The sequence below is a fragment of the Balaenoptera ricei genome, chromosome 14, assembly GCF_028023285.1.
Source record: "Balaenoptera ricei isolate mBalRic1 chromosome 14, mBalRic1.hap2, whole genome shotgun sequence".
Lineage (NCBI taxonomy): Eukaryota > Metazoa > Chordata > Mammalia > Artiodactyla > Balaenopteridae > Balaenoptera > Balaenoptera ricei.
In genome coordinates this window covers 9,836,756-9,860,248 of record NC_082652.1, presented here as the reverse complement: position 1 = coordinate 9,860,248, position 23,493 = coordinate 9,836,756, and the positions used below count along the sequence as shown (strand labels likewise).

Here is a 23,493-nt window from a genome sequence, read left to right as displayed (position 1 = left end):
AGTTTGGTGGCCACAACTGGCATTTTTATTAGACAGCATAGGGTAGATGTCAGAGTGTATCACATTTAATATTGTTTTGTGCAACTTTTGTATCAGGGTGTGTGTGTGTGTGTGTACTAAGTGTTTCGTACTGAGGGCTAATGGTCAGAAGTGCTTTTAAAACCACTAATTTAGGGCTTCCCTGGTGGCGCAGTGGTTGAGAATCTGCCTGCCAATGCAGGGGACACGGGTTCAAGCCCTGGTCTGGGAAGAACCCACATGCCGCGGAGCAACTAGGCCCGTGAGCCACAATTACTGAGCCTGCGCGTCTGGAGCCTGCGCTCCGCAACAAGAGAGGCCGCGATAGTGAGAGGCCCGCGCACAGCGATGAAGAGTGGCCCCCACTTGCCGCAACTAGAGAAAGCCCTCGCACAGAAACGAAGACCCAACACAGCCATAAATAAGTTAATTAATTAATTAATTTTTAAAAAATGTTTATGTTTAAAAAAAAAAAAAAAACCCACTAATTTAGGACTTCCCTGGTGGCGCAGTACTTAAGAACCCGCCTGCCAATGCAGGGGACACGGGTTCAAGCCCTGGTCCGGGAAGATCCCACATGCTGCAGAGCAACTAAGCTTGTGCGCCACAACTACTGACCCTGCGCTCGAGAGCCTGCGAGCCACAACTACTGAGCCTGTGTGCCACAACTACTGAAGCCTGCGTGCCTAGAGCCCATGCTCCGCCACAAGAGAAGCCCATGCACCGCAATGAAGAGTAGCCCCCACTCGCCGCAACTAGAGAAAGCCCGCACGCAGCAACGAAGACCCAGTGCAGCCAAAAATAAAAATAAATAAAAAATAAATTTTAAAAAAACAAACACTAATTTAAGCCATTGTAACATTTGTCTCTAGCAATATTGGAAACCTTTTTGAGGTTACTAGATACTTTTCATCTTGATTTAAATGTGTTTAGCTTACTGTCTTTAGTGACCAAAACAGACAGTTTGGTTCCTTTTGATGGTCATTTGTGTCCTTTCCAATTTCCCTAAACTGACAGGAGTCAGTTTAAGAGAAAATGTCAAAAGGATCTAGTGGTCTTATTTTAAAACAATATTGAGGAGAAAATTAATACCAAATAGAATGAGAGCAACTTGAAAGCTATTTTTATTTTTATGACATAGAGGAACTTTTAGAAATCTCTCTTTAATTGCATGTTCTTCCAACTTAATGACGTTGGCTCTAAAGTTAATTTCTACAAAACAGTTAATTTCTTATTTTAAAAAAGAGGGAGCAGTGCTGTTAGAGACCTGTTAGGCGAGCCGTAGCAAATGTTTAAAAAGAAAGCGTTAAAAGTAGTGGCCCTTTTTCTGGCGTGATGGATGTTGGTTGCATGCATCATGGATCTCTGCTAAGAGTTTAAATCTTGCCAAGAGGTCAGTTTTCCTTTGCTATAGAGCTTTGGCCTCCCGTATAGTGCAGAGAGAGTTTTAGAACTTGGCTTTGGACCCAGACTTGGGGGTCCAATATTGGACCCATGTCACTCGAGCTGGGTGACCTTGGAGTGTATTGCCTCACCTTTCTCTAAGCCTCAGTTTCTGTAAAAAGTTTACATACCTAAGTCATAGGCTTGTTATAAAGAATAAATGAGATACTACCTATAAAACACCTAGCCAGGGCCTGGGCCATAGGATTTAAATTCTCAGTCACTTCTGTTTCCTATTATTATTACCTCATGATCCACCTGTCTTCCTATGTCCTTAGACAAGTGGAGTTGAGGTGTTTCCCAAGTCTGTAGATCTTAACACCTGTGTGAATCCAGTGTCTACATAACTAGACTTCTACAGACTCCTTGCTAGGATTGCTGCCATCTGACACATAATACACCAGAATTTTTAATTTCTCTTAAGTTTTTAAGACAATGTAATTTGAATTCTCTCTGTAAATTGCCTTTATATAAACTCAAAATAAGAACTGCTTATGTTCCATATGGCTTCACAGTACATGAGAAAATTAATAGTGAATTTGGATGGAAAAAAGCACCAAACAGAATCACCTGTTACAAGTAACTTCAGATTATTTGGATAATACAATTGTCACTTAAAAGCATGGATTTCAACTGCACAGATCCACTTATATGTGGATTTTTTTCAGTGGATACCTGCTACAGTACTGCAGGATCCGCAAATGGTTGAATCCACAGATGCAGAACCATGGATACGGAGGGCCGACAATAAAGTTGTACTCAGATTTTCGACTTCAAGGAGGGCCGAGACCCCACGTTGTTCAAGGGTCAAGTGTAACTTTTAGAATATGATCTCAAGAGTTAAAAAACAGTGGTCAGTTAAGAATTGGAGATTCTGCCCTCCTACACTGTTGATGGGAATGTAAATTGGTGCAGTCACTATGGAAGACAGTATGGAGGTTCCTTAAAAAACTAAAAACAGAACTACCATATGATCCTGCAATCCCACTCCTGGGCATATATTCAGAAAAGACGAAAACTAATTTGAAAAGAAAAATGCACCCCAGTGTTCATAGCAGCACTGTTTACAGTAGCTAAGACATGGAAGAAACCTAAATGTCCATCCACAGATAAATGGGTAAAGAAGATGTGGTATATATATGCAATGGAATATTACTCAGCCATAAAAAAGAATGAAATAATGCCACTTGCAGCAACATGGATGGACCTAGAGATTATCAAACTAAAAGTAAGTCAGACAGAAGGACAAATATATGGTATCACTTATATCCAAATCTAAAAAATAATACAGATGAATCTACAAAACAGAAACAGACTCACAGACACAGAAAACAAACTTACGTTTACCAAAGGGGAAAGGAAGGGCAGTATGAGATCAACAGATACTACTATATATGAAATAGAAAGCAACAAGGATTTACTGTATAACACAGGGAACAATACTCAAATGTCTTGTAATAACCTATAATGGAAATAATCTGAAATATATATATACGAATCACTTTGCTGTACACCTGAAACTAACACAATATTACACAATATCATCAGCTACACTTCAACTTAAAAAAAAAAGAATGGGAGGTTCTGGTCTGGCCTCTGATAAATCATCTCCTGCTCTACAGCCTGAAGCTCTTTCTTTACCTTCTGGCAGTTTCACTCAACATTTCAGTAGCTCTTGGCCCTCTTCATCCTGGTTTAGAGAAATGGTAAGAAAAAAAGGATTTCTCAAAATTTTTATTCCTATTGCAGAAATTCTTTCAGATAATGGTCTCACCTTTTCCAAGTTTGGTTTGTCAAAGTTAAAGACAGGTAATTGGAAAAAAAAAATTGTGACGTTAGCCCCAAAGGCCACACAGCTTTGTCTTTGTGAAGTGAAACTGATCTCTGTTTGCTCTTTCAGATTAACAACATGAAGACCAAATTTAAAGAAACAATTGAGAAATGTGATAATTTGGAGCACAGACTAAATGATCTCCTGAAAGAAAAGCAGTCTGTGGAAAGAAAGTAGGTATAACTGGCCTGTTCTTTTAATTAGCTTTTTTTATTCTAACAGGTTCCATAAACAGATAATCTCCTTTATACCCATGGACACACTCTCATTGTCAAGTGTGTATCACCAAGTTTTCGGGGCTCTCCCCATATATGGAGCAAACCTACTGTGACTTCCTGTTTACTAAAAAATTCAGTGTTTCACGCCAGATGGATGCCATGTGGAATGCAGGACTCTCTCCTGATGTCTGTACTCACGCTACATGCAAGTATCTTCCATTTTGGCCTGTAGAAAGCAACTTCCTTGTGCCCAGAGCGTCTCTGAACCATGGTGGCTGAGAAATGGCAGTTAGGAAAGAGATTCACGTTTAAGCTGAAGATGGCATGCGTTCTGGCCTTGGTCGGGAATTACAGGCCAAAGATGTTGAATATGGAGCAAAAAACTCATCAACAGCATGGCAAGAACAGACTCTACTACTGTTATTTGGGAAGATAATTGCTACTGATTGAAACTACCTTTCTAGTTTAAGTTATACTCGCAAAAATAATTGGATTTTTTTACTCCAGACAAATGGATAAAAAATAATTTAAGGGGGATAATTGTCCCTTAAGAAGTTTTTTTGTTGTTTTTTTTTTAATCTTGGGATAAATTTAGTTTTACAAAAGGTTGCAAAGATAGTGCAAAGAATTCCTGTATACCTTTCACCTGTTTTCCCTCATTGCAAATAGTTGGATATTTTTAGTCGTTTGTGTGGGGGGATTGGGGGGTAAAATCTGTGTAACGTAGATTCTGCCGTTTTAAGTATGCAGCTCACAGTGTTGTGCAGCTATGACCACTGTATGGTTCCAGAATTTTTCATCACCCCAAAAGAAACTCTTCAGCAAAGGTGTTTTTAACTGCTGTGAAAACAACACTACATTAATAGAAATACAAATCAAAAATTCTTCTATACTTTCAGCACCCTAACAAATTGAACTGTTCCAAAGAATTTAAAAGTTAAAACTGGAAGTTTTCTTTCACCCCCAAATCCTGCTATCTAGAGGTAACCATTATTAATGGTACCAGTGAATATTTGTTGGTCTAGATCTTTTGCTGTACCTGTGTAAACCTCTCACATACATCTTTTTTCTACAAAACTTGAATAATATTAGGTATTCTATTTGGTAAAATATTCTGTTTTGGAGATTTTTTTTTTTTTTTTTGTACTGGCACATCTAGATCTATTCTGATCTTTGTAACATCATATGAAGGTCCCATAATAATTTTAACCAGTTCCCCTTGATGGACATGTAAGTTGTTTCAAGTCTCACACTACTATAAACAATGTTGCAATAAGCATCTTTCTGCATTTGTTATTTAGTGCAGTCCTGAGTATATTTACTTTATAGGATAAATTCCTGGAAGTAGAATAGCTATGTGAAAGGGCAGGTGAAATTTTGATTTTCATAGATGGTGTCAAGTTGACTTCCAAGGAGTTTGTGCCAGTTCACACTCTAGTACCAGCGTGTGGGAGTACCCCCTTTTCCCACATCTGAGCTCTTTGGCATTCTGATACATAAAAATGTATCTCAAGTGGTGTTTTAATTTGTCATTCTTTACTTGTGAGTAAGATTGAGCATCAGTAAGGCACTCCCTATTCTTGAAAACTCTTCTCCAGCAAATGCAGTGAGATCAGAGTACTTGACTCTTTAAGAATGTCACTTTTCCTCATAACTTCTTTATCACAGCTATCATCTCTTAAGCCACCCATGTAAACAAAACAGAGAAGCAGTAGAAGTTTTACCATGAATCACAGAATAGTTTCTGCTATTGAAAATTTTCTGATCCTTAAAAAAAAAAAAAAAAAAAATTGTCCTGAGGCTACACTTGAGTTAACTAGAGCAAAATTCTTGTTTTACGTAGCTGTTGCAGTGGCAGCAAACCAGTCCCCCCCCCCCCCCCCCCCGCCATGGGAGGGAGGGGTCTGCCCTAAATGGCTTCTGAGGTCATGGCTCCTCTGTTCAATCCCAGAGCAGAAAGGGGAGTGTGTCAGCAAATGAAAAACGTGCTCTGTCTTCCTTTGTTTTGTAAAAGGTGCACTCAGCTAAACACGAAAGTGGCCAAACTCACCACAGAGCTCAAAGAGGAGCAGGAAATGAACAAGTGTTTGCGAGCCAACCAAGTCCTCCTGCAGAACAAGCTGAAGGAAGAGGAGAGGGTGTTAAAGGAGACCTGCGACCAGAAGGACCTGCAGATCACTGAGATCCAGGAGCAGCTGCGGGACGTCATGTTCTACCTGGAGACGCAGCAGAAGATCAACCACCTGCCCGCTGAGACCCGGCAGGAAATCCAGGAGGGACAGATCAACATTGCCATGGCCTCGGCCTCAAGCCCCCCGTCTTCGGGGGGCAGCGGGAAGCTGTCCTCCAGGAAGGGCCGCAGCAAGAGGGGCAAGTGACCTTCAGAGAAACACATGTCCTTGAGACTGTTTTCCCTGGCACAGCAAGGGTGTGCTGGGGCCTTCAGCTAAATGTGAGGGTGGACCCTGAATAAGTATAAGTGAGGATCAAGTCTCAGTTGTTCGGATCTTTCATTTGCTAGCGTGTGGTGTAACGAACGTTAGAGGGCTGACAGCTAGTAGAGCTGAGGGAAACGGGCAGTGTTTTCAAAGGTGGCTGCTTTTTTCAACCGTAATAGTTCACTGACCTCAGACGTTCTAATGACCATTTTGCCTTCCTACTTGATAGATGCCCCAACTCTGCTGTGCATTTTTCTGTTGTTTTTATTGAGTTGGTGTATTAGACAGACGTTCAGTTCTGGAGTCACTTTAAGAGGTTGAATTTTTTTGTGTCCCCTCAAAGGTAACTATCCTTAAAGCACCAAACCTGCCTGAGGTCATAGCAGCTGCTTGAGAGAGAGGTTCTCCATGGCCACTGAGGATTTATGAAAATTCCCTAGCATTAGCATTGGCATCCCTCCCTGCCTCCAGGGAATTGAATAATTGGTCAAATGTTACATGAAAAGAGGCTGGGTCTGTAAACCTGGCACTGGCTTGTCACCAGCCGCCATCTCCTCTTGCTCCAGGCCTAGCCAGGAAAAACAAACAGCCCCGAGCAGACTGAGTGGACCCAGTGTAGGAAAAATGGTGATGTCCCCACTTTGTTTATTTTTGATGCCTCCACAGCTCATTATGTACCTCAGAGAAGGAGGCTAAATGTTTGCTCTGAGACTCCAGTCTCAGAATGGATTTCCTAGCGTCCAGCAAGAATAAGCAGGCAGATTTATCATCCATGTGAAAAGGCAGAGTGAGGCCTCTGACTGGCTGACTGTATTTTGCTGGGATCAGTATTTTCTGAGTGTTTACAAAAGATTGGGCTGCGTATTCAGGTTGCGGCTAAAGGGAGCTTGGGCAGATTTTCAATTATGCCTTCAAGGTATATCCAAAAGGCTGCTGCTAAATCCAAAAATTAGAATTTTAACAGAGGCCCCTTTAAAACAGTCATGTAATGCTTGTGTGGGCCAACAGAGGGGCTGTGTACTTTTTCTCGAAACAGAAATGTCAAAAAGAAAAAATTCGTAATGTGTGGTAATTAAGCAAAATTAAAGTAAGACCCGTGTCGGAATTTCGCTTCCAAAAGAGGTAGCTGGGTAGGTTAACAAGACATAGTGTTAAATGATGGGTTTTCTTTCCTGTTTTTATAATTAGCCAAGGTTTTCAAATTATCACACTTCAGAATTGGTTCTTAGCCTATCATTAGGCCTCATCCTCTTTGACCTAAACATTTTGCACGTTATTTGTTCGCACACCAACTGTATCGCTAATCACCGTCCACTTCTGTGGGATGTGCCGCAGCATTTCCCAAAGAACCTTCCCTGTAACTTTGCAACATGAATGTACTCAGACATTCTCAATTTTTTCTTAGGGCAAACCAACTCCATAAGTCCCCCTTGCACTTATATATACAGATATCCTAAAGCAAGAGTGGGAATGGGAAGCTAACTTAATTCTCTTTCCTATAGAGATTCTATTTTATTTAAAATCTATTTTTACACTAGTTAGAATCCTGCTTTTTTTGGCCAAGTACTTGTCTTGCATGTCTGACCTTGCAGAAGCTGGGGTGGATCGCAGCATACTAATTAAGAGAATTAGAAGTAGTTGACAAAGCTTGCTTGCTCATTTCTCTATGATCACCTCCACCAAGCGGCCGTACCACCAGCTGGGAGAACAGAGATTTTCAGTATAGGTGGGATAAATGCTCTGAAAGGCTGTGCCCAGAGGAATGAGCAAATAGGCAAATGTTTCCAAACTACTTGAAGGTTTAAAAAAATGTTCCAGAAAAAAAATCTTGTCAAGCTATGTAAAGAAAATGTTTTTTTAAATGGTCAACGAGTCATGTTTGAATTTGACAAAATTACATAAGGTAGAAGCTGTTAGTGTTTCCTACAGGATGGAAATGAACCACTTAACGTATCCATACTACCTTGAACAATGAAACTGCATTAAAATAACCAAACTTTGAAATGATTCTGCCCCGTGTGAAATCTGTGTCTCTCTGGTTGATATTTGCTTGGGAGCTTGTATACCTGAATAATCTAAGAAAAAGTAGCTGAACCAGATACAGAATAGGGAAAATTCTCTGAATTTGGAAGCTTGGGTTAGGAGAAGACCCAGGCACACAATTCTTTTGAAAACTAAAAGCAGTCAATTTCTACACCTGAGACTTTTTTCCAGGCCCTACACCGAGCTGAGGTTGTTTTATTTTTGGAAACTGTCATAAATGTGACTTGTTAAGGATCCACCATGTAAGAAAAAGCACTGAAGCAACTCCCCGCTCCCTGCTTGCGCAGTGAAGTTGTACTCATCAGAAGGGCTGAGAAAGTGATTTAAACAGTCAGCCAGTAGAATATGGAGAACTTGGCAAATCACAAATGAACAACCTTCTGTCATCACTTGGAAACCCCTCTCCTAGTGCAGTCGGGATACACAAGCTACAAATACTATCCATAAGATTTGGCTGCTCTGCACGATGCCACGTTGCTTGGGCTGGTGGCAGATTTTAGCTTGTTGTGATAAAGTCCATGGGCTTATCTAAAAATGGAAAGTCACTTTTAAAACATTTGAGGAAAGCTATTTTGTTTTCTCCAGGATAAAGCTGATTTATGTCGTGGTCATTCTGCTGTGTTACTTCTTGGCAGTAGAAGGGAAATTTTTCAGGAATTTCTTAAGACCCAGCTCCTGCTCTTCCGTGGTGCTGGGGGACATCTCAACTACCCAGAGACCTGGCCAACACCTGAAGCAAGTTTAGGAAGGCACCAATTGTTCTCTGGCAGGCCTCTGCTGCTGGCCAGTCCTCATTCTTGCTCGTGAAAATTCCTGAAATGGGAGTCCTAGAATTCTGCAACAGATGTGGCTTTTAAAGTTAAAATTTTTAAATGACAGAGTGAAGTCGTAATAGGGAGAAAAGCCTTTCCCTTTAGGAACCCTGAGTTTTACCCCAGAGCCAAAGCCGAGTGTCTCCTCTGTGATGTGAAGTTGATTTCCTCCCCGCAAATGCAGTACTGTGGTCAGCCTGCAGCATGCAAAAAACATTCTTTGCATTTGTGCATTAGGAGACTTAAGGGAAGTTATATAAGACTTATTTTTTACTTTTTTTGTGGGGGACGGGGAGTGTGGCCTCTTTATCCTGATTAATGTCACAATCAACTCCTTTACATCCTCTTTGTATTTTTTAAAGGTAGTGGTAACCATTTACCACTTGATGGTAACCCTTCTTCTTGCATCCCTGAAACTCACGTGCCCTCCCCGGAACGCTGTCATTTACGATAGCAGTTTCTATCAGACATGAATTTTGAAAGCTGTACTTTAAGAGGCCAAAACCATTTCAGCATCATTTTAGCTAGTATACTTTTCATGAACATCGAGTAGTCTCTCAATGTAATTCTGAAAGCTTACGAGAGCCCGAAAGGGGCTCTGCAGTTGGTTTTTAATCTGGATTTTGAATTCTTACTGCATTAAAGAAGCCCAGGAAGAGATGAACAATCTGTTGTTTTATACAGGATGACTGTGGTCTTTGGGGCCTAATATTGAACTGCTTTGGGTCAGAAACTTCTCACTGGAATCAGCTGCAAAATGTGGTTTTGGTACTTGGCACGGAGCTGCGCTGGTGCGGATAATATTTGTTACTCCAAGGCTAATTACCAAGCACACGACGTGAACTAAAGAAGCTTTGCTTCTTTTCAGACCCTGTTCTAAATCCCCTGACCCAAAACTTTCAGATCCAGCCTCTCGAAGTAAATGCAGAGAAGTTTGTCCAGTAGGGAGTGGGGGGAGGGGTCCATCCAAGAGTGCAATCACCTGCAAGGTCTTGGACCGTGAAGGTGTACGACACCCAGAATGAATCTACCCTAGTACTACACTATTGACGGTGCGATTCTTTTCAGAAGATCAAAGTGAGCCTATGGCACACTGAGCATAAATGTTGAATAGGAAAAACAGTTCTGACTTGGCCTCTCTGGAGATGTCTTTTGCCATCTTCTGCCTGGAAGAAGCAGCAAGTCCCAGACCAAACTTCCTTGTTCAGTTGTTTTCCTCACTTAAAAAGAAAGAGCAACTGAGATCCCTCCAGCTGTATCGATTTTTTTTTTTTTTTTTTTAGAAATTTCATGTAATGTCTGAAACATTTATATTAACATATTTCCATACATATTTCCATACACATACAAATATAAGATTTTTAGAAATTTCATGTAATGTCTGAAACATTTATATTAACATATTTCCATACAAATAACCCAATGAAAGTCTAGTACTAGCTGTTTTGTTTGTTTGTTTTTTTATACTGCAGGTTCTTATTAGGCATCAATTTTATACACATCAGTGTATACATGTCAATCCCAATCGCCCAATTCAGCACACCACCATCCCCACCCCACCGCGGTTTTCCCTTTTGGTGTCCATACATTTGTTTTCTACATCTGTGTTTCAACTTCTGCCCTGCAAACCGGTTCATCTGTACCATTTTTCTAGGTTCCACATACATGCATTAATATACGATATTTGTTTTTCTCTTTCTGACTTACTTCACTCTGTATGACAGTCTCTAGATCCATCCACTTCTCAACAAATGACTCAATTTCGTTCCTTTTTATGGCTGAGTAATATTCCATTGTATATATGTACCACATCTTCTTTATTGTATCGATTTTTGATTCTAAATTCTCAGTCCCTTGGTTATGGCCCGATGGGCCAAAAATTCAGACTTTCGCTAGAGGGCTGGAAGAAGGCGAGTGCCATTAAAAGGAGGTGTTTCCACCACTTGAGAAACGTGCTTGTATCACTTTACATCATTACCATCGTGCTTCACACCAAAAGGCTGCGGCGCTAACTGAAAAAGAACGCAAACTAATTTCTGGGCAGAAGAACAAATCACGGAGAAAGACCTATAAGTGAAGAAGAAATGGAAAATTTCAGAAGGAATCAGGAGAGTTGCTCGCTTGGAAACACTCCAGTGGAGAGTGAATTGGGACTTATTACACACAGCCAGCGGGTCCTCCAGCAGCATTTTCCAGGAACTATCTTTTGTGAAGGACCTAGCCCTCATCGTAGCTATGCCCACTCACATTCTGATGAGTTTATGCTCACTCGGAAACTATGAGCCCAAAACCGTTTGCCAAAGGGACTGCAACAGAAGAGCCACGTCACAACTCCCCCACCTGTCCCTGGGGGAACAAATGAAAAGCCTCCTTTCAAAACGCACACCTCAGGAAAACAGCCTTCGTTTCATTTGTTTCCAGGCTGCGCAAAATCAACACTGACTGGCTTTGATCCCAAACAGGGCCAACTGCGGACGCCGAGATTCTGCAGCCTCCGGCGCCCTCCCCCCAGCACATTCAACTTCAATTACGTGGGAACAGGCCCAGGCTGGGGGCTGCCGCCAGATTCTCCTGGCCCGGTTGAGGAGGCCCCGTGCTGTGGCCCAGAATCTTTCCTAAAAGTCTATACAGGATCTCTCGGTTGCTGCCAATGCTGCACTTTCTCTTTGGCGAGATTCCTGGCTCTGCTTGGCCACAGTCAGGCTAAAGCTCTCTCCTGTTCCTTTTTTTCCCTGTATGCCGGGATCTCCTCTCCCTACGGCCCCACTGCCCCTCACAGTTGTAAATAAGGATGTTCTGCTGCTTTTCAGAACCAGAATAATCCCAGAAAGATAAGCCCCACTAAGCAGCGTCTCTCTTCTCCGTTAGCCTGCAGGAAAGGGCTGCCTTTTTGGTGAACTCTTAAAAACACTTTTCTTTCACCTTCTGAGAGAACATTCTTGTGGGAAGGGAGGTAACTGACGCCAGAGAACCCTGATTGGATTATTGTTTGCTTGTGTGAACCCAAGTAGACTAGAAAAAACCTAAAAGAACATCCCCTTGAGAGACCTCTTTTCCAGCCCTGGTTACCTCAAGTACACAATCCAGAGGGGCAGACCCCAGATCTCTGTTTTCTTTGGTAGGACCCAAAGCTGATAGAGTCACCTTGCTCTTGCCAAGAATTAGAAGCGGAAGCAAGTCCTGTCTTTGTTGAGGCGTTTGATTCCAAGGCAAGTTCGCATTTGTTGAATTCCAAACAATGTACCAAACTACATACAGTTACTGCGCTGGGTGCTTTCCTTGTACTCAACACCAGTCTGTAAGGTAGGTAGAGGTATCCCATTTTACAAATCAGGAAACGAAGGCTCAGTGGGGGATATTTCAGCACTGACTTGAGGTCACGTAGCTGAAATATGTGAAAAGGGCAGCGCCCCATCTCAGCATTGTCTGACCCCAAAATCTGGTCTCCTCACCACTCCGCTCTGCTGCTCCCCTAACGTTGGAACTTGGGAACAAAGGACACAGCCCCCAGTTCCTGTTTTGTGATCTCTTTGGGAAAAGAGCAGAGTACTGCGTTAAGATTACTTTTGTGTGAGGACAGCAGTTCTGCACGCCCACCCTCTGCAAGCCTTCCCCTCTCCTCATGGAACTTTCTGACTTCTCCCTGGCTCTCTCCCATTTTAGCAGGGCCTGAGCCAGAGCTGATAAAGAAGGAGGAAGAAAACAATGCCACTGCTTCCCCTGCTACACCCGAGGGCCGGCTTTGGGAAATTGCCTGTCGTGGCCCTTCACCCTGGGGGACTCGGGGTCCAGCCCACACCAAGCAAGTAAGCTGACATCTCAGTTCTTTTATATGGAGCTTCATGGGAGCCGAGGTGCTTCCCCAGCTGGAAAAGTTGCTTCTGGAACAAAACTATCTAGACCCTAAAGAGTCCTTTCTTTGAACGTGTAGACTCAGTTACTGCCCCCAAAGGCACAGTCAAACAGGCATAAGCAGGCTAACGGGAAACTTTAGATTCTGGAGGGATCAGCTTAATTTGTGGTTTCAATTTATTACAGAATAAATAGGGGAAAGAGAAAGCCTAGAACAAGATTTTTATAAACTACTGAGGGATATTATAAAGCAGTGTTAATTTGGCAGGTATAGACTGGTATATGTGTCTGTGCACAAATATTTCCAAGAGTTTCTTCTGTTTCGTTTTAATTGAAGTATAGTTGATTTACAATGTTGTGTTAATTTCTGGTGTACAGCAAAGTGATTCAGTTATACACATATATACATTTTTAAAATATTCTTTTCCATTATGTTTTTTTAAATAAATTTATTTATTTTATTTATTTATTTTTGGCTGTGTTGGGTCTTCATTGCTGCGTGTGGGCTTTCTCTTGTTGTGGCGAGCGGGGGCTACTCTTCATCGTGATGCGCGGGCTTCTTATTGTGGTGGCTTCTCGTTGCAGAGCACGGGCTCTAGGTGCATGGGCTTCGGTAGTTGCAGCACGTGGGCTCAGTAGTTGTGGCTCGCAGGCTCTAGAGCACAGGCTCAGTAGTTGTGGTGCATGGGCTTAGCTGCTCCACAGCATGTGGGATCTTCCTGGACCAGGGATTGAACCCATGTCCCCTGCATTGGCAGGTGGACTCTCAACCACTGCGTCACAAAGCAAGTCCCTCCATTATGGTTTATCTCAGGATATTGAACATAGTTCCATGTGCTATACAATAGGACCTTGTTTATCCATTCTATATTCTTATATTCTATAAGAGCTTTTTCTTTATTTCTTCTTTTATATTATCACAAGTCAAACGTAGTTTATTTATTTTGGCTGTACCAGGTCTTAGTTGTGGCACGTGGGCTCCTTAGTTGCGGCACGTGGGCTCCTTAGTTGTGGCATGTGAACTCTTAGTTGCAGCATGTATGTGGGATCTAGTTCCCTGACCAGGGATCAAACCTGGGCCCCCTGCGTTGGGAGCGCAGAGTCTTACCCACTGGACCACCAGGGAAGTCCCCAAACTTAATTTATGATAGAGATTCAATACCAATTTTTGTTATGTAACTTACATCTCCACTTATTTCTACTTATCCTATTTACAATTATATATTCTAACTGCTGTACAACAATAGTAGGAGCTTTCTCTTTTAAAACACATGAATAGGGGACTTCCCTGGTGGCGCAGTGGTTAAGAATCTGCCTGCCAATGCAGGGGACACAGGTTCGATCCCTGGTCCAGGAAGATCCCACATGTCGTGGAGCAACTAAGCCCGTGTGCCACAACTACTGAAGCCTGCGCACCTAGAGCCCGTGCTCCTCAATAAGAGAAACCACTGCAAGGAGAAGCCCGCACACCGCAATGAAGAGTAGCCCTGCTCACCACAACTAGAGAAAGCCCGTGCGCAGCAACAAAATTTTAACTTGATCAACAGGGCTTCCCTGGTGGCACAGTAGTTAAGAATCCGCCTGCCAATGCAGGGGACATGGGTTTGAGCCCTGGTTCAGGAAGATCCCACATGCTGCGGAGCAACTAAGCCCGTGCACCACAGCTACTGAGCCTGCGCTCCAGAGCCCACGAGCCACAACTCCTGAAGCCCAGGAGCCTAGAGCCCATACTCTGCAACAAGAGAAGCCACTGCAATGAGAAGCCCGCACACCGCAACGAAGAGTAGCCCCCGCTCACAACAACTAGAGAAAGCCCGTGCACAGCAACAAAGACCCAACGCAGCTAATAAATAAATTAATAAATTAATTAATTTTTTAAAAAAGCCTTTGAAAATAATAATAACTTGATCACCTCTATAGAAACCTTATATCAAACCAGGCTACATTTTGAGGTACTGGGGTTAGAATTTCAACATATGAGTTTGAAAGGGACACACTTCAACCCATAGCACGTGGTTTTGACTTGCCCAGCTTTTCCCACCTCTGCACATGCTGTTCTCACTGTGCAGAAGGCCCTCCCCACACCTTTGAAGGACTGGGGCCATCACTTTCTGTCCCTGTCCTCAGAGAGGCCATCCCCTACCCTTGCCTGCAGCTGGATAATGAGTGCTCCTGAGCTACCTTGGGCCCAGCCATTTGCTTTATTCTTTGTCTCAACTCTGTTTCCTTCATAACATGTAAGACAACCTGCCATAGTTTTATTTCTCTGTCTGTATATACATTTTTCCTGTCTCTTTCCAGTGACTGGAAACTCCCTGAAGCCAGGCTTCATGCTCTCTCCTCACTGTGTCCCTAGTTTTCTGGAGAAAATGACTGAATAAAAGTAAACTTTACCTCGTCACACCACAGAGCTAGAATCAGACCCCAGATCTCTCGCCTCCAAATTTCCATGGCCTCCCACATTCCCTGCCTAAGAAAGTCCCTTTCCAATTGAGCATTACTATGAAGTGAGCCTCCAAAGAAGCTGTTTTGCATAATCATTACAGATAAGTTATTAAGCATCTGTGCTACCTGGGTTCAAATCCCAGCTTCTCCCCTTACCAGCTGTGTGAACTCGGTTCAATTCCTTACCCTCTCTGTGCTTCAATTCCATCTCTGTAAAAGGCAGGTAGTAATAATACACACCTGTTAGGGCCAGTATGAAGATTGAGTTAAAGTCTGTAAAGTCCCTAGCGCGAGTTCAGTAAATGTCAGAAGAAACAGGAGATCTCTTGAGTCAATATTAACATTCAGGAAATAATATTATCTCCTTGAATATTCAGCTAGTGCTCTCTAAGTGCAAGGTGCTCTGGGGGACACAGACGAGCAGCACGGGGTCCCTGCCTTCAAGGAGCTCACTGTGGATGAGCAGAGATCTGGTAAGTAGGCCACCGAGCCTGAAGAGGCGGTGTGGTGCAGAGCTTATGTGCATGGGCCTGGAGTTAGCCTGTCTGGGTTCAAATCCTAGCTCAGCTACTGTCTAGCTGTGTGATCTAGGGGAAGTTACTTGACATCTCTGAACAGTGATTTCATCCCCTGCAAAATGGATAATAGTGTCTGCCCCTTACATGACTTTTGGGAGGATTAAAGGAAGTAGGTCTTAGCTCAGTGGGCACTTTCTTTTTTTTTCTTTTTTGGTTGCGTTGGGTCTTCGTTGCTGCACGCGAGCTTTCTCTATTTGCGGTGAGCGGGGGCTACTCTTTGTTTCGGTGCACGGGCTTCTCATTGCGGTGGCTTCTCTTGTTGCAGAGCACGGGCCCTAGAGCGTGTGGGCTTCAGTAGTTGCAGTGTGTGGGCTCAGTAGTTGTGGCTCATGGGCTCTAGAGCACAGGCTCAGTAGTTGTGGTGCACAGACTTAGTTGCTCCACAGCATGTGGGATCTTCCTGGACCAGGGATTGAACCTGTGTCTCTTGCATTGGCAGGCGGATTTTTAACCACCGCACCACCAGGGAAGTTCTCAGTGGGCACTTTCTGTGGTCTCTGTGTTAGAGCTTTCCCCACCCCTATTCTCCTCCAGGCTGTGTTAGGGGGCCCCATCCCGCTCCCTGGTGGCCGGGCTAGACAGCATGCATTTTGGAGGTGGGGACCATTTTCCTTTATCTGCACAAGGCCTGGCCCAGAGAAGCCCCTCAGCACAGGACTGTTGGGAGCAATGATTGAAGGAATGAATGAACAAAGGCCAGGCAAAGTAAACCCAAGCAGACTTCGCACAGCTGAAGGCAGGCACCGGGCGTGTTCACCCATATGATGCTGGCACCTAGCTCCTCCCCAGGAAGGTACAGTGCTTTAAGAATCCGGATGGGCAATGAGAAGAATGCACAAAAATGCCGTGGGATTCAGAAGAGGGCAGGATGACTGTGACTGGGCTTGCCAGGAAAGTCTCTAGGGACAAGGCTGCAGTCGAGAGGGACCTTGGAAGGACAGAGCCAGCTGGCCCGCCATGTGCCCTCTGTCTTTGGAGCCCTAAGACAAGTGTGGAAAGTATTGCCTCGAGCAAATTCTGCCTGCGTTAGAGGATAGTGAGGATGCCTCCAGCTGCAAGTAATAGAATCCCAACTCAAAATGACTCATACAATAAGGGGATTGATTATTTCACAAAACAAGAATGGAGTTTGGTCAAGTTCTGGATTGGTTAAATGAGCAGCTCAACAACCTCACCAAAGACCTGGTACTGAAGCCCTCCCAGAGACTTTCCCCCACATTCCATGAGGACGATCATGATTCACCTCCCAAGACTGGGGATGGGACTCACCAGCCCAGAAACTCAGAGAGGGTGAATATCTGGACAGCTGTGCTGCTCTCTTAGCAAAGAGGTGAATCATGATTGGTCATAGTTGATCATGTCAATCCTATTCCCCTGTGCAAGAGATTGGTCAGAGATGGTCATGTGACTTTATTTTGTCCAATGAGATGGAGAAGGAAGTCTGCTGGGGATTTCTGGAAAAGGTTTTACCCCCTGAAATGAAAAACACGAAAATGAGAAAGCTGTTTTTGCTCCTGCCCCCTTCCTTCCTTCTTTCCTTCCTTCCTTCTCAGAATGCCTCTAGGCATTGTGAGGATATGATGCTTGGTGTCACAGCAGCCACTTTGTGATCCAGAGGGACAATGTTGCTGACATGCTAAGGATGGCAGAGCAGAAAGAGAAAAAGAACCCAGGCTCCTGGCATGCAGGGAGAACCAAGCTTGGAATTACTTATCTCCAGACAACTAATATACGCAATAAATAAACCTTTATCATTTAAGTCCCATCAGTAGGGTGTTCTATTACTTACACCCTAAAGCATTTCTTTGTTTTTTTTCTTTCTTTCTTTTTCTTTTTTTTTGATGTGGACCATTTTTAAAGTCTTTATTGAATTTGTTATAATATTGCTTCTGTTTTATGTTTTGGTTTATTTTGCCACGAGACATGTGGGATCTTAGCTCTCTGACCAGGGATTGAACCCGCACCCCCTGCATTGGAAGGCAAAGTCCCAACCACTGGACCACCAGGGAAGTCCTAAAGCATTTCTAATTGATAGAGTCTCCAACTCTCTATCTAACCTTACTGCCCTCTACATACCACGCATTCCTTCTTTGCTGGTAACAAATACATTTGAGGCTGCTGGTGACCATCTTTTCTCCCATGTGGGAAGAGACCACTCGAGAATAAAATCAGTGCAGAAAAATGCAGAGGAGAGAGATAGAAAGGGGCCAATCCCTCATGTCATTGTCTGAGCTTCTGGATCCAGCTATGCCTGAAGTCAGACCTACTCCTGGACTTTGCAGTTACACAAGCCAATACATTCCATCCCCTTATTTATTTATTCTCTTAATCCAGGTTCTCTTGATTTTCTGTCACTGAAAGAGTCTTGATTAATATACTGTGCCCCAAAGTGCCACTTTAGGGCCTTCCCTCACATCACAGATCATCATAAAGTATTTGTAAAGGAGATGAACTCACTACTTTCCCTCCTCATTCCTGCTTCCCAGACTTTTGAATGCTACCTCTATCAGTATCATCAGTATCACTCCCTCAAGAGAGGACAGGAGAGGTGAAAGGAGGAGACCCCTGGCACTTCAGGGCAGTGGGAAGGCACCACTGCTGGGTTTCCATAGTGCACGGAGCGTTACACCATGAATCCTTACAAAGGTAAAACCTGTATTAGTCAAGATTCATTCAGGCACAAGTGTCAGAAATCCAACCCCAACTGATAGAAGCAGAAAAGAGAATTGCTTAGCTCTTACCAAGGCCAACTTCAGGGGTGGAGCTGGCCTTCAGGACTGTTGTCCCACATCTACCATCTCACTAACTGCCCAGAGCTCTCTGACTGCTGGAGAGCTTCCTCCAGGTGGAGGGGGATGGGAGCCGCAGGCCCCTAGAGAGCCCCAGGCGCTGCTCACACGAGCTGGGGGGCTCCTTCTCTCTCCAGCCTCTATGGAAAATCCCAGGACTTCATTCTCTTTAGCCCGGTCTGGGCCACACACCCCTATCTGGGATGATCACTCTGGCTCTGACTGGCCAGGCCTACGCCATGTCCCAGAGCGCTGTGGCCTATAGGGCCACGTAACCACCTTGTGTGGGGAAGGGGAGTCCCCAGAGGAAGGATGGACGGGACCTGTTATGCAAACAAGGGGGTCAGGAATGTCCACCGGGCAAGGTGACGCAGCTGACATCCACCGTAAAGCCATCCCTCTACAAACTGGAACTTAAGAAATCTTAATGCATTTCACTAACAGTTGTTGGATTCAGCACATATTTTTTTGCACTCTATTTAATGCCATGAGCTATGTGTTGGGAGCCTGGGGCAATAAAGATGATCAAACAAAAAAGTTTCTACTCTAAAGACTTCAAGTGATCAGATCAAGTGATCAAACAAGTGATCAGATAATGTAAACCAGCTACTGTGATTCATTGTCATAAAATGCTAGGCTCTGGGAACAGGAGAAAGGGTGTGCTTCATTCTACCTGGTTTGGGGGTTAAGGGAAGCTACGAAACAGAAGTGCAATTTGAGCTAAGCCTTGAGGAAGTGCCTCGTGGATCCTGAGAGCGGCAGGGGATACCCAGCTGCCTAGAGCAGCGGTGTCACATGTTTGAGTGACATGTAGGGTGATGGGCCCTCAAAGATGTCGACGGCCTAACCCTCTGAACCTGTGCAAATTACCTTATTTGCTAGGTACTGTTATCACCTCCATTTTACAGATAAGGAAACTGAGACAGAAAGAAAAGTGAGGACTTCCCTGGCGGTCCAGTGGTTAAGACTCTGTGCTTCCAATGCAGGAGGCACGGGTTTGATCCCTGGTCGGGGAACTAAGATCCCACATGCCGCACAGTGTGACCAAAAAAAAAGAAAAGAAAAAGAAAAGTGAGATAACTTGCCCATGATCACCCAGCTAGCAAAGAGTAGAACTGGCGTTCAACCCAGGCAACCTAGACTTGGGAGTGAAGTGATGCTGGCCAGGAGGAAGGGTAATGCATGTGATCTTGGACATGCAGACCTGAAGGTTCTGCAGGACTTCTAGGTGGACATGAATAGCAGGCAACTGATGGGATGGGTCCAGAGCTCAGAGCAGGAAAGATTGGGGGATTCATCATTGTACATGTGTGGCCAAGGCTATGGGTGTAAGAAAGAATGCCTGGAAGAGAATGTAGATGTAAGACGACGTGAAGGCTTAAGACAGAGCCTGGAGAACAATGGCAGTCGGGCAGGAGTGAAAGAAACAGAAAAAGAGCATCCTGAGAGGTCAGAGGAGGGCCAGTTGGGAAGATGTCCAGAAACCACTCTTATCAGGGGAACAGGAAATGGTGGTTAGTGGTTTAGTATGTAGGCAAGAGGCCAAGCAGGATAGGGACAGAAGGAAGGCCACTGCACTGGGTGTTGGGTCACTGATGGCCACTGCTGGAGCACTTTGAGCGGACTGGTGGGCTGGAAGCCTGGTTATCCAGGAATGAGGAGGGCGCGAAAAGTTGGGAAATGGAGCAGCCTGTGTAGACTAGAAGTTTGGTAGCAAAAGGAAGGAGAGTGATCTGTAGAAGCTCAGGGGAGATGCAATTGTTCTGTTGTATTTGTAGGCTGGAGGAGACTCGGACATGTTTATAGGGAGCAGTAAAAGATGTTGCTTTCACTTTCTCCTTCTTCTAAGCACAGTTTTCCTTTGGGAAACTGTCTTTCCCCCGGTCCTTGATCTATAGCCTGCCCCTACTCTGGAAGTAGTCATGTGACTTAGGCCTGGCCAATTGGGACATTCTGACTCCCCAGCCACAGTGATAGGTTCATGAAACAACATGGGACAGTTCTGCCCAATGAGCGTTGGCCCCAGGACTTACTAAAAAATATTTATTGACTTATTTGGCTGTGCTGCGTCTCAGTTGCAGCACATAGGATCTTCGTTGCCTCGTGCAGGATCTTTTAGTTGTGGCATGCGGGCTCTTAGTTGCAGCATGTGGGCTCTAGTTCCATGACCAGGGATCAATCCTGGGTCCCCTGCATTGGGAGCGCCCACTGGACCATCAGTCCCAGCCCCAGGACTTTTTTTTTTTTTTGGAATTTTTGAATTTTATTTTATTTATTTTTTTACACGGCAGGTTCTTATTAGTTATCTATTTTATACATATTCATGTATATATGTCAATCCCAATCTCCCAATTCATCCCACCACCACCACCACCACCCCCACCGCTTTCCCCCCTTGGTGTCCATACATTTGTTCTCTACATCTGTGTCTCTATTTCTGCCCTGCAAACCGCTTCATCTGTACCATTTTTCTAGGTTCCACATATATGCGTTAATATATGATATTTGTTTTTCTCTTTCTGATTACTTCACTCTGTATGACAGTCTCTAGATCCATCCACGTCTCTACAAATGACCCAATTTCGTTCCTTTTTATGGCTGAGTAATATTCCATTGTATATATGTACCACATCTTCTTTATCCATTCCTCTGTTGATGGGCATTTAGGTTGCTTCCATGACCTGGCTATTGTAAATAGTGCTGCAATGAACAATGGGGTGCATGTGTCTTTTTGAATTATGGTTTTCTCTGGGTATATGCCCAGTAGTGGGATTGCTGGGTCATATGGTAATTCTATTTTTAGTTTTTTAAGGAACCTCCATGCTGTTCTCCATAGTGGCTGTATCAATTTACATTCCCACCAACAGTGCAAGAGGGTTCCCTTTTCTCCACATCCTCTCCAGCATTTGTCATTTGTAGATTTTCTGATGATGCCTATGCTAACCGGTGTGAGGTGATACCTCATTGTAGTTTTGATTTGCATTTCTCTAATAATTAGTGATGTTGAGCAGCTTTTCATGTGCTTCTTGGCCATCTGTAGGTCTTCTTTGGAGAAATGTCTATTTAGGTCTTCTGCCCATTTTTTGATTGGGTTGTTTGTTTTTTTAATATTGAGCTGCATGAACTGTTTATATATTTTCAAGATTTGTCTGAGGGTTGTCTTTTCATCTTGTTTGTAGTTTCCTTTGCTTTCCAAAAGCTTTTAAGTTTCATTAGGTCCCATTTGTTTATTTTTGGTTTTATTTCCATTACTCTAGGAGGTGGATCAAAAAAGATCTTGCTGTGATTTATGTCAAAGAGTGTCCTTCCTATGTTTTCCTCTAAGAGTTTTATAGTGTCTGGTCTTACATTTAGGTCTCTAATCCATTTTGAGTTTATTTTTGTGTATGGTGTTAGGGAGTGTTCTAATTTCATTCTTTTACATGTAGCTGTCCAGTTTTCCCAGCACCACTTATTGAAGACACTGTCTTTTCTCCATTGTATATCCTTGCCTCCTTTGTCATAGATTAGTTGACCATAGGTGCGTGGGTTTATCTCTGGGCTTTCTATCCTGTTCCATTGATCTATACTTCTGTTTTTGTGCCAGTACCATATTGTCTTGATTACTGTACCTTTGTAGTATAGTCTGAAGTCAGGGAGTCTGAGTCCACCAGCTCCGTTTTTTTCCCTCAAGACTGCTTTGGCTATTTGGGGTCTTTTGTGTCTCCATATAAATTTTAAGATTTTTTTGTTCTAGTTCTGTAAAAAATGCCATTGGTAATTTGATAGGGATTGCATTGAATCTGTAGATTGCTTTGGGTAGTATTGTCATTTTCACAATATTGATTCTTCCAATCCAAGAACATGGTATATCTCTCCATCTGTTTGTGTCATCTTTGATTTCTTTCATCAGTGTCTTATAGTTTTCTGAGTACAGGTCTTTTACCCCCTTAGGTAGGTTTATTCCTAGGTATTTTATTCTCTTTGTTGCAATGGTGAATGGGATTGTTTCCTTAATTTCTCTTTCTGATTTTTCATTGTTAGTATATAGGAATGCAAGAGATTTCTGTGCATTAATTTTGTATCCTGCAACTTTACCAAATTCATTGATCAGCTCTAGTAGTTTTCTGGTGGCATCTTTAGGATTCTCTATGTATAGTATCATGTCATCTGCAAACAGTGGCAGTTTTACTTCTTCTTTTCCAATTTGTATTCCTTTTATTTCTTTTTCTTCTCTGATTGCCACTGCTAGGACTTCCAAAACTATGTTGAATAATAGTGGCGAGAGTGGACATCCCTGTCTTGTTCCTGATCTTAGAGGAAATGCTTTCAGTTTTTCACCATTGAGAATGATGTTGGCTGTGGGTTTGTCATATATGGTCTTTATTATGTTGAGGTAGGTTCCCTCTATGCCCACTTTCTGGAGAGTTTTTATCATAAATGGGTGTTGAATTTTGTCAAAAGCTTTTTCTGCATCTATTGAGATGATCATATGGTTTTTATTCTTCAATTTGTTAATATGGTGTATCACATTGGTTGATTTGCGTATATTGATGAATCTTTGCATCCCTGGGATAAATCCCACTTGATCGTGGTGTATGATCCTTTTAATGTGTTGTTGGATTCTGTTTGCTAGTATTTTGTTGAGGATTTTTGCATCTATATTCATCAGTGATATTGGTCTGTAATTTTCTTTTTTTGTAGTATCCTTGTCTGGTTTTGGTATCAGGGTGATGGTGCCAGCCCCAGGACTTTTGATGGAATCTTGTCTTCTGGGACTGCCAAGCTGGTCAGAATGGAAGCCTGGGTCTTTAAGGGGCCATCTTTGCTACCATGGAAGGAGGACCTACCTGGGAATGAAGTCAACAAAGACAATAACAGAGCTGAGAAATAGAGAGGAACTTAAGTCCCAATGACATCGTTTGAGTCCCCAAGTCTAAAACATTCCTCAACCAGTTTGTGCTAGGTTTTTGTGCCACTTAAAACAGAGAGTCCTGCCTTAAATAGGGAAGAGGGGTATGAGTTGTACTGGATAGGGGTGACACCT

The 23,493-nt window shown here is 43.3% G+C and overlaps 2 protein-coding genes across 2 annotated transcripts in view; one reads left to right on the top strand and one right to left on the bottom strand.

Moving 5' to 3' along the window:
* BRAP (BRCA1 associated protein) overlaps window positions 1–7,955 on the top strand; it is a 30,736-nt gene extending 22,781 nt beyond the window's left edge. The window contains exons 11-12 of the mRNA XM_059893708.1: window positions 3,362–3,465; window positions 5,525–7,955. Coding sequence (XP_059749691.1) covers window positions 3,362–3,465; window positions 5,525–5,888 — 468 coding nt within the window. The 3' untranslated portion in view covers window positions 5,889–7,955. The remainder of the gene's footprint in view (window positions 1–3,361; window positions 3,466–5,524) is intronic.
* ACAD10 (acyl-CoA dehydrogenase family member 10) overlaps window positions 1–23,493 on the bottom strand; it is a 114,770-nt gene that overhangs the window by 72,951 nt on the left and 18,326 nt on the right. The window lies entirely within an intron of this gene.